This window comes from Lipotes vexillifer, unplaced genomic scaffold, assembly GCF_000442215.2.
Source record: "Lipotes vexillifer unplaced genomic scaffold, Lipotes_vexillifer_v1.1 scaffold242, whole genome shotgun sequence".
Classification (NCBI taxonomy): domain Eukaryota; kingdom Metazoa; phylum Chordata; class Mammalia; order Artiodactyla; family Lipotidae; genus Lipotes; species Lipotes vexillifer.
In genome coordinates, this window is record NW_006771376.1 from 1,801,138 (window position 1) to 1,812,772 (window position 11,635).

At 41.7% G+C, this 11,635-nt stretch overlaps 1 protein-coding gene across 1 annotated transcript in view; it reads right to left on the reverse strand.

Annotated features, from left to right (window-relative positions):
* SIN3A (SIN3 transcription regulator family member A) overlaps positions 1 to 11,635 on the reverse strand; it is a 64,460-nt gene that overhangs the window by 9,296 nt on the left and 43,529 nt on the right. Inside the window, exons 16-18 of the mRNA XM_007446703.1 lie at positions 9,736 to 9,905; positions 5,619 to 5,792; positions 626 to 718 (exon numbers count right to left, since the gene is read on the reverse strand). Coding sequence (XP_007446765.1) covers positions 626 to 718; positions 5,619 to 5,792; positions 9,736 to 9,905 — 437 coding nt within the window. The remainder of the gene's footprint in view (positions 1 to 625; positions 719 to 5,618; positions 5,793 to 9,735; positions 9,906 to 11,635) is intronic.

Here is an 11,635-nt window from a genome sequence, read left to right on the forward strand (position 1 = left end):
CCCTACAGAGGGTTTTGTTAAAGAACAAAATGTATAGTGGCAAATGTCTGAAAATCAGTATCTTTCACATCAAAATCTAAATTTCTGGCATCTCTTTTAAAAAAAATTTAAGATTTGGCAACCATGAGCCAATATTCCCATAAAACAACAGTCTCCTCCCCTCCATATGCCCTCAGCACCATACATACATGTGGCTTGCATTTCTCATTAATATTACCTGCTAGACCCAACTATGATAACCAACTCACTCTGTCTACCCCGTGGGGTTGAGAACTCCCGGCTCCATCTATCCCAATAAAAGGTAAACATGACACAAAGGGTCAAGATGATACTGGGCAGATGGCACCTCATTTGTTGTTTCTTGTGCTTTAGGAGAAAAACAAGAAAGCTGCCAACCATGAGATTTCCTCAGAGGAGAGGGCTTTCCTGAAAGCTAGATGAGACTGCCATCAATCCTAAATATCTTACTACCAGGCAGTCCTTTTCTTCAGCTGAAGATATGGCTGAAATGACCTGTACTTTAAGCATCAGGTCCTGACCCTTAAACAGGCTAACGCTGGCTGGGCTTCTAGAAGACAGTCACTGGGCAGACTCTCCCCAGTTTCTGCAGTATACTCATCCATACCTCTGCTTCTACAGGGTCATCCGAGTTCTCCTCTTCCGTGTCCAAAAGCTCGATGGTCAGCTGAACCTGGCCTTGGCTCTGAATGAACATAAGCTGCAAATAGGAAACCTGAATGTCAACAAAAGACCATCTCCAAAGCTGTAACTAGATTCTCAAGGGTTGAGAGGTGGGGAGGCAATAAAGTTATAAAAAAAATTTTGCTCCAATTGAAGAGATGAGGAAGATAACTCAAAAGCTTAGCAGGTGATAAAAAGGCAAAGGTCCAATCTTGCTGCCAGCAAAATGAAATGTTAGAGCAAGAAGCACCATGTCATGTTTCTTACTTCTTGAATTAACTAAAACAGTAATATCAGACAGAGTGCTCAAAAGTCAGAACCATAAAATGTCAATGCCATTTCACTTGATAATCCCATTTATGGGACTTGATACAAAGATGTAAACAAGCCTACAGTGTTTAAAAAAAAAAAAAGGGGGGGGGGGCTTCCCTGGTGGCGCAGTGGTTGAGAGTCCGCCTGCCGATGCAGGGGACACGGGGTCGTGCCCCGGTCCGGGAAGATCCCACATGCCGCGGAGCGGCTGGGCCCGTGAGCCACGGCCGCTGGGCCTGCGCGTCCGGAGCCTGTGCTCCGCAACGGGAGAGGCCACAGCAGTGAGAGGCCCGTGAACCACAAAAAAATGGAAAAAAAAAAAAAAAAAAAAAAAAAAAGGAAACTTCTCATACCAAAGTGAAATGGAAAACAACAAACAGAAAACAGCAATCACATTTCCACCACAATAAAGACTACCCAAGAAATCACACATACCATGAGGTAAGGAACACAAAACATCAACATAAGAAGTGATCTGCCGCAACGGTACCAATCATATTTGAAACTGAGTTCTGCTAATACTATTTGTATGATTTTTTAAAAAACTCATATTTAAATGCAGTACACCGATAGAGGCAAAACCAAGTCACATTTTGCACAAAAGAAGTATCAAATGGCGATGGCACACAGATCTCTCCTTTTGGAATCCCAGGATTCTCAATGCACTTATCCTAAGGGCTCGCTGCAGACCAGATCACTATAGGAATCACATGGTGAAGATCAGCGATTAGAAGAAAGCTTGAGAATCATTTATTTCAACATTCTTCATTTTACATAGGGAAAAACCTAAAATTCAGAAAGTTCTGATTTCTCAAGGCCACACAGCTAGTGAGTAAGCAAACAGGACCAGAAACCAGTTCTGGTTCACAGTTCTTCTGGAGAAGAAGAATTCCTATTTGCTAGTAAAATTTTAAAAGTAACAAAAACATAACACACACACATACAAACATAGTTACTTCCAAAACAGATTTGAAAAAAACTGCTCCTAGGAGTTTGCTAAACCCCCCTGGATTTAGGATGAATAACCTAGAGTGTCAAGATTTGCCCCACTGCTGTAAAGAAACCACTCTTCAAAGTAATATTGAGAAGATAAGTCTCCTCTCCATGCCTAAAACTGAACTCAGTTTCATCCCAACAGGCTCCTCGCCTGACACCTGTCTTGTTAGGTCCTTTACCACGTGTTCACCCCAACTCTCTGACCTCTGCAACCACTCTCCAAGTCTTGACTAACTTTATTATTAGATTGCCCACATCCATCACCCAAATTTGGTAACTGCCTCCAGTTGTAAACATGACTCTGATTCCTCCCCTCCTCCTTACTCAGTGTTACTAATCTTCCTGAAAGCTCAAATCCAGTGGAATATTTAGTCCTTAAAATTGCTTCACTGGGGCTTCCCTGGTGGCGCAGTGCTTGAGAGTCCGCCTGCGGATGCAGGAGACGCGGGTTCGTGCCCCGTTTCGGGAAGATCCCACATGCCGCGGAGCGGCTGGGCCCGTGAGCCATGGCCGCTGGGCCTGCGCGTCCGGAGCCTGTGCTCCGCAAATGGGAGGGGCCGCGGCGGTGAGAGGCCCGCATAACGCAAGAAAAAAAAAAAAAAAAAAAGCTTCACTGCTCGCCAACCACAACAAAATTCATACCTTTTCCTTAGTTATGGCTGTGAAGATCCTCTACCATTTGGACGCCCCCACCTCCTCTCCATGCCTCCTCTGCCAATCTCCTAGGCTTCATTCAACTAAGACATAGTCACTGAATGTTTGCCATTTATTAGGCAGAGGCACACACAGAAGAGAACATGGTTTCTTGCTTGGAGGAGCTCAATTTAGTGAAGGAAAAGGGATACAAATAGCTATATTTACATTACAACAAAATAACTATGAAGGTACTACTCTAGAAACATGCGCAATATGTTATCCCCCCTCAGTGAGATGAGAAAGATTTCACTTCACTGAAGTGACACTCAGCTGAGCACTGAAGGACAGGACATAGAGGAAGACCAATCAATTTCAGAGAAATCATGACAAGGAAAATCATATTTGAAAAAGTACATAAAAAGAACTACAGGGCTTCCCTGGTGGCGCAGTGGTTGAGAGTCCGCCTGCCGATGCAGGGGACACGGGTTCGTGCCCTAGTGCAAGAAGATCCCACATGCTGTGGAGCGGCTGGGCCCGTGAGTCATGGCCACTGAGCCTGCGTGTCCGGAGCCTGTGCTCCACAACGGGAGAGGCCACAACAGTGAGAGGCCCGCGTACTGCAAAAAAAAACAAAACAAAACTACAACCCCTCTCCCCTGCAAAAGGTGAAGGATACGAGTAGGCAATACACAGAAGAGAAAAACAGGAAACAGTAGCAAACAGGGAAATGTGAATTAAAATATTTTTCTAACCATCTAATTGGCAAAAATAAGTTTGATAATACTAAGTGTTGACTAAGAATGGGGAAATAAATGCTCTTATCAAAGTGCACACTGGTATAGCCAGTCACTTTGGAGAGTGAAATGGGAATATCCATTAAAGTTTAAATTTTAAAATATGTATACCATTTAACCTAGTAATTTCATTTCTCTGCCTCTACCCTAAACAAACACTACCACGTGCACGCAAGGATACAACAAAATGCAGTTCAATGAAGCACTATTTGAGATAGTAAAAAATGGAAATAGTTTAAAACATTTACCCATGAGGCAATGATTTTTTTAAAAACTATGGCACAGGGAATTCCCCGGCAGTCCAGTGGTTAAGGACTTGGCGCTTTCACTGCTGGGGGCCCAGGTTCCATCCCTGGTGGGGGAACTAATATCCCACAGGCCATGTGGCATAGCCAAAAAATAAAAACCCCCCAAAACAAACGAAAAAACCCACAAAAAACTATGGTACATTCATACTATTATGTATGACACAGCAGTTGAAAAAATGAGCTGGATCTATATAAACCAAAATAGAGCAAATTCTAAGACATTAAGTAAAAAAAAAAAAAAAGCCAGATGTAAAATACGCTATCTAATCCAATCTAAATCTAATCATTAATTTCTATATAAACATCTATGTGTCAATATATGCAAATGCACAGAAAAGGGTCTAAATGGATACACAGAGAGCTAAACATGCCTGATTTTTAAAAAGCACTGTAGAATATGCATAGAAAAAAAATGAAGGGAGAGGAGGCGAGAGGTGGGGCTGGGCAGGGGATTTGAAGGGCTGCTTATTCTTAGCTTAATGCTAATACTATGGACTTTTATTCTCTATGTAAACATTTGAAAGAAAAAGGTCACTGTGATGACACGATATTCCTCATTACCAAGCCTTCTGTTCCTGCTATATTCCCTCTGCTATTCTGACAACTATTCTTATCTACAGGGTGAGTCTACCCATTCCTTCACAGGCCCTCACCACACAATTTAATACACTGTTAACTCATTGTAGATGGGGATGATAATTCTGTCCACCATGAAAGTAAACACCCACTAAACTCATAATAAACATTTATAGATTTAAAACTCTGAAAGGCTTAGGAAATCTCTTCTGCAGTGGGAAAGTCCTCAGATAGTAGAACATTAGATCTGTGACTGAACTAGAAAACTCATTTCCAGGTCTTTGATTCTAAATTAAGCCAACAGTACAGGTGATAGATCAGAAACTAAAGAAATAGCTGAAAGTAGAAGCAGACAACTAAGTGAACAATTTGAGGGTCAGATCATTAAAGTACATGGAACATGCCCACCAAGGTCAAACTTTTATTTAGCTTAGCTCTCTCTGCTAGGCCAACTACAAACCTTATTCTGGGCCACCTAAACCTGTCCTTACATTAATACATACAGGCTTTGTTCAACTACACGTTTATTACATAGATGCAATCATAACACACATAATTTTGTGTCCTTTATTTGTTTCAGTATTTTTATAATTTATAATTAACTTTTAAGAGCTGCAAAATATGCCATCCAGCATTCACACAATAGGCTGTCATTAACCATTCCCGTAAAGGGTTGGACACCTAGACTGTTTCCAGCTATTTGCTTTTCTAATTAGCTATTATAATGGTGGAAAACCGGAAACAACCTAAATGCCCAACTAGACAGGCATAATTTTCTATAAAATTAAATATCAAATAGTTATAAAAAGATGCTGAAGACCCAGAGGTGTTGCTAATTGAACGAACATTTTGCCCAGAACATTTTGCCCAGTATAATCTTTTTCAAAATATATATTAGCATAGAAAAGTTTAGAAATGCCATCGATGATTATTTCTGGGAAGAACTGTAGGTGACTAGTTTTTCTTTTCTCTGCATTTCCTATTTTTTCTACAACAACCATGGATTACACTTTTAAACAATAATATTTACGAAGCATTTAATATCCAAATAAATGTTCAGCGAAGAATACGAGATTATAAAAATCATATGTAAGAGCTAATTTTTTTAAAAGGCAAGAAACAGACTACCCACAAGAGACTTTACTTTTCCATGTTTTTTGCATTTCTTCCAGTGAGTTCACAGGCTCTCCAAGGAGGTCTAGGAGTGGAATCACTGGGTCAAAGTACCCTGGTATGGCTTTGACTTCAGGTGGAGAGAGCCCCAGCAGCTCACACTGTCATCAGCATGGTCCCTGACTACCTGAGTACCTCTCACCTTAAAGCAATTCTCATCTGACATGAGCTGCTCAGCCTTCCGCTGATATGTTGACTCCAGGAGGCTCCTTGAGGTCTGCGTATTCAGCTGGCCTCCAGTGGCCCCATTATTGTTTTCCGCCAGGTACAGGTCAGTCACTTGTACACAGATCTCATCACTCACGATGTGCTGCAGCTGGAATCAAGCAAAGGCAAGTCATCAGGGAACCAAAAATATAGTTCTCCCTGTCATACACTCAGCCTCCCTTTGGTGGTTCCAATCACTCAGCTCAAAAAGGTTTTTCCAGGGCCTCCCTGGTGGTGCAGTGGTTGAGAGTCCGCCTGCCGATGCAAGGGACACAGGTTCGTGTCTTGGTCTGGGAAGATCCCAGATGCCGCGGAGCGGCTGGGCCCGTGAGCCATGGCCGATGAGCCTGCGTGTCCGGAGCCCCTGCTCCACAACGGAAGAGGCCAAAACAGTGAGAGGCCCGCGTACCGCAAAAAGAAAAAAAAAAAGGGTTTTCTGGTTGATAATTTTAGAATTATCTTGGAGAATAACCAAGCCAAAATCTTCAACCATATCTCTGGTCCATGAATAAAATGTTCATATATATTTAAAAGCAAAACCATAAGCAACTCAGGTTAATGTGCTGCTTATTTAAAGTTCTAAGGAACTTAAAAAAATTTTTTTTACATGAAAGAAAATTTCCATGGCTTCCTAATTTTATGGCACTTCTTTACCATTTACAATTTCCTTTCATACATATTCTCAGTTGATCCACACAACTACCCTGGGAAGCAGGCTGGAGAAGGGTACCCTACTATATTGATATATGAGACAAATTTACATGTTAGATAAGAAAACTCATGTGTGCTAAGGTGAGGAGAGGGACTTCGGAAAACCATGAAAGCAAGATCCATGTCTACATTCACAGCCCTAGTACAAAGTCTGAAACTCAATAGGCACTGAGGAAGTTGTTACTGAATTAATCTGTCATGGGTGCTCAGCTGAAGGAGCTGAGTTAGGACTAATATTCTTTCAAACACACCCCCTATTTTTCGACATCTGATAATAAAAGTACAGTATTTAAAATTGTAGGTAAATTAACTCATTTTCAACACAGGTTAATCACGACTGACTACTGGTAACTTCTGAAACTATCTTATTAAACTATCTGATGACTAGAAAGTTGAATCTTTCAGAGATTCTATTCTCATAGGTCATGATGATATATCTACTGTGAAATAAAAATTCTCTCAAATGAAACTTTACCCATTAAAATGCCAGAGAATGTGAAAAACAGATATAAGAAAGCAAAATGTTAATTGCAGTATCAATTTGTCTATTTTACTTTAAAATTCTCATAACCACTAAGCCATTCTATTTTTAGGAAGATACACTCTTTTTGAAGTGCTAGTAACTATGACAACTACTTATTTTTAACATTTAAAAAACTCTTAAATGACAAGTATGTGTATCTGTAGATAAATGGACAAGGTGCAAGGTCAGAAGGGTGAGTGACCTGATGGTGGTAGAAAGGCCAGCAACTGGAGATGGTTAAATTACAGTTAGTCTATACAACAGCTTTTAATGTGACCATTAAAATAATGCTTATGATAACTCGATAATATGGGGGAAGGCTTAAAATACAGTGTTTAAGAGAGAAAAAAAAGCAGTGCATGTCCAAAGCATGGTCTCTATCATGTAGATACTTCTTCTTTATACCTTCCTGTAAAAGGAGACCACGTCACCGACTCCCTATCCACACCCTCTCCTTGGATATCTGGCCCCTTCTAGTCTTTGGAAAGGGCAGCATTATAAATCCAGGGACAACTAGGCAACTCTCAACCCCACAGTAGGCAGGTTAGATTCTCTCTCCTGCTAAATTGAAATGACACAATGAGTGTGTCTGGTAGACTTTTTACAGAGGAGCACCTGAATGGAAAGGTTGGTAATGCCAGGGCCAGAGGCACTGCCATGGCAAGTGAAAGCCTCAGGTGCTGGAGAAGCCTTGAGTACGTGCTGAGTGTTCATCTGAAGAGAGAAGCATGAGGATGGGGGAGATGTCCAGAAAGGAGGCATGCAGGAGAGGGAAAAAAAGAAACCTCCCCAGTATAACCCCTAGATGGTCTGGCCATATTTTGAGTCCCACACCAGATGTCTGTGAGACTGCCTATTGTAATCTTAAGACAAACCCCTCTTAAACTAGTCTAGAAAAGTAAGATAAATATATGGTTTGACCTTGAAATATATGTTCCACCTCCAGTCAGCAATGAACTCTAGGAGAACAGCAAAGGAGATAAGGAGGGTAAGAAATGTTATGCCTCCAATTCAGGAGTTAAGCTGAGGAGCATAAACGTATTTTGAAAACACGGGATTCAGATTTCTGGATAAAACTTGTCTCCATAAAAAAAGATTGGACCTTACGTATTATTGACTCAAAATCATAACCAGGTGCTTCTAGTAAATGGACTAATTATATCTATTGTTTAAAAAAACCAACGTTGGGGGCTTCCCTGGTGGCGCAGTGGTTGAGAGTCCACCTGCCGATGCAGGGGACACGGGTTCGTGCCCCGGTCTGGGAAGATCCCACATGCCTCAGAGCAGCTGGGCCCGTGAGCCATGGCTGCTGAGCCTGCACATCTGGAGCCTGTGCTCCGCAATGGGAGAGGCCACAACGGTGAGAGGCCCACGTACAGAAAAAAAAAACAAAAAACAAAACAAAAAAAAACAATCTTGGGCTTATAAAAAAATAAATAAGATTGTTGTATTAGATTTTTAAAGTTGTACTGGTAGTATGAAAGACTTTACTTCTAGCTGTAGCAACAGCAAACTTGTAAACAGAAACATAAGCACATGGTAACTGAAGTCTTTTATGTAAATCTAGGGGACATTAACAGGCATTAGTCTCTCAAAAATTATGACCATAGCTGACTGTATACATGTAAAGATTTCTGTCCATCACCATTAAGACACCTTAAGGGAAGGCCTAATAACCACTTCAACTTTCAGCTCTCTGCCTGACAACTTTTGTGAAGATGCCAAGATTCAGTTATGTGAAGCAACATTCCTTGACTCTGAGTAGATCCTGTGAGAGGGGTGCAGAGCCATGCATCCTTCTAAATTCAAGGTAAAAGCATGAGTACTTTGCGAAGGATTCCATATTTTATCCGAGGAAAACACTGAACAAGCTTTTCTTTCCATAGTAGTGGTGTGGACTCTAGAATTAGAATTGTGTTTTTAAAAGTTTTCACTTCGGGCTTCCCTGGTGGCGCAGTGGTTGAGAGTCCGCCTGCCGATGCAGGGGACACAGGATCGCGCCCCGGTCTGGAAAGATCCCACGTGCCGTGGAGCGGCTAGGCCCGTGAGCCATGGCCACTGAGCCTGCACATCCAGAGCCTGTGCTCCCAACGGGCCGGGCCACAACAGTGAGAGGCCCGCGTACCGCAAAAAAAAAAAAAAAAAAGTTTTCACTTTAAAGAAAGTGGTGCACTATCAACAGACTCTGATCCCTTCAAAAGTTCAGAACTAAAGGCAATGGAATGGAAACCTATTACATGTTATTTGCAATAAAATTATTGTTGTAAAGAACAACATATTTACAAACTTCCAGGGTGCCACAAGAATAAACCAGAAAACCAACTACAAATCGAACTCAGAGGGAATCTCAGATAGTGAGGTGGACAGAGTATTATAAAAGATGTTGTATGAAACCCTTCCTGTAAAAAGAACTTCAAATGTTAAATAAGGAAAGTCCATAGAATTACCAACACCTAAAGAAGAGGAAACTGAGCTCACACCTGGCACCCGACGTAAGAGCTGGGAGGGTAGGGCAGGGGGTCAGGACCAGTGCTGGGGGTAAAACATCAGGTCTCAGGTAGGCTCATACTCCCAGGGCACGCTGAGCAAAGCAAAGGAGTCAACCACATGGCTGAAGTACTCCCACTCTGTTAACAGGAGAAATCCGACATCACATCACATTAACCTCTCCCTCCCCTCTACAGAACCATGCGTTCATAAACATCATTATATGAGGAAACTGACTTTGCTTTCCCAACAGAAATCTTGCCTTTTCTCTTTCCTGAATCCATCTGTAGACTTTCTCCCTCACCAACCCTAGCCTCCGCCATGCCCTCACCTGTCTGACAATGCTCTGGATGAGTTTGTCCATGGTAAAGGCAATGTAGGCGTGAATGGTAAACATCTCTCTTAGCGAATCTTCATACTGTGAAGAGTCTATGTTGCCATCCAGCAGGCTCCGCACCATATCCAGGAAAGCTGGGTAATAATCTTCTACATCAACGTCCACTGTGGGAGAGATGGGAGAGATGAGGCCTTACCCTGCTAAGAAAAGATCTGAAGAGAAGGCAGAGCAAATCCCACAGCTGGACTAAAGAGCACTTAACAGAACACATCTAGGTGTTTAGTCTGCTGCAGAGAGATGAGGTCTGAAAGGTGGCTACAACCCCCAGCACCGTCTATTAAAGGAGAGTGACTCTGCAACTTCAACAGCGGCTTCTAACACTCCAACTGACCGTGCCTGAAAAACACTTATTTACAGTATGGCCTGGCTATGCGTGTCAGGAGAGCAAAATATCCCAGGGAAGAAGTTTCGTCAAAACGTTCTTGGCTCCCCTGCTAAGAGAGGAACCTGCTCTCGCAGCCTACAAAGAGCATCCCTCACACGGGTCGCCTGCTCATACAGCTCTTTCAACGGAGCATCAAGGGCTGAGGAGAAAAGGCAGATGGAACCATACTCTAGCACTAGGAAACCTCTCGGGAACAGAAAAAGAGGAGTGCAAATTAAATCCTCTATGAATAATGAAGTGATCTGCATTTGTCAAAGTCCTTTTGTTTAAAAATGGATTCCCAATATTGTACTTCACAAATTACATTAAATGATTTGTACTTCCTGCATATGAATCACTTCAACCACCAGCTGGAATCTTATCAGTTGTTACAGAGACGTCTGGCAACTAGCAGTGTGCACAAGGAAAGGTGAAAGGACTCCGCCTTTAGTTTACTAAAATAAGACCCATTTACATAAAGCTCAAAAACAGGCAACTCTGATCTCCAGCGCTGGCAATCAAGACTGTGGCACGATGGGGCTACTGGTTATGTTCTGTTTCTTGATCAGGGTGCTGGTTATCAGGTGTGTTCGCTTTGTAAAAATTCGCTGAGCTACACAATTCGGGTGTGTATACTTTTCTGTCTATGTTTTGCACTTCAATAAAAAGTTCACTGAAATGAAAAAAAATTACAACAAGAACTCTTTGTCTTTGACATTTAGTTACCTCTTTGTAAAATATAGGGGGAAAAAGGCTGAGAGCAAAAGCTGAGTCCATTTCCATTTACCTAAAGTGTGATGGATTCATTCAAGACAGGTTAAACAGGACAACTACTGTTTAAAAGAAGCAACTGGCTTGAGTTTCATTACAGAACATTACCTTGTTCAGATCCACAGCATAGGAACGGGCTGTGCTACTGCCATGAAAAAATGCTTTCATGTCAGAATAAAGCTATGAGTGCTATTAGTGCAAACCACATGACCCACGATCAGTGTGAGGCTTGACATTATTACTCAAGAACAAACTGTAAGCCTCAAACCAGGTTAAGTCAACGGTCAAGCCAGGATTAGGTCATCTTCTGTCTCATTTCTACTCAAGCAGATGGAATCACTATACTGAAGTCTCTCAAGCTAGTATTAATCCAGATAAAGGCTTTTAGAATTAATTCCCAGGTTCATTAGCTCTTCAACAGATCGAAGGCCAGGGCTTCAAATGGGCTTCTTACACCAGTAACAGTTTTTTTAAAAAAAAAAAAAGAAAAGAAAAGAAAAGAAAGGATAATTCACTCCAAAGATTGGCTATTTCCTAAAGAGCACAGAAGAAAGCCTTCACAAAAAAGCTTTTGGCTCACAGCTTAAGTACCTAACTTATGACCTGAAGAGATATCTAGAAGCAAGCAGCATAGAATTACTTAGAGGATATGCTGGCTTCCTTAATCCTCATTTATTTTCCTTTTCCTGAGTCTTCTAT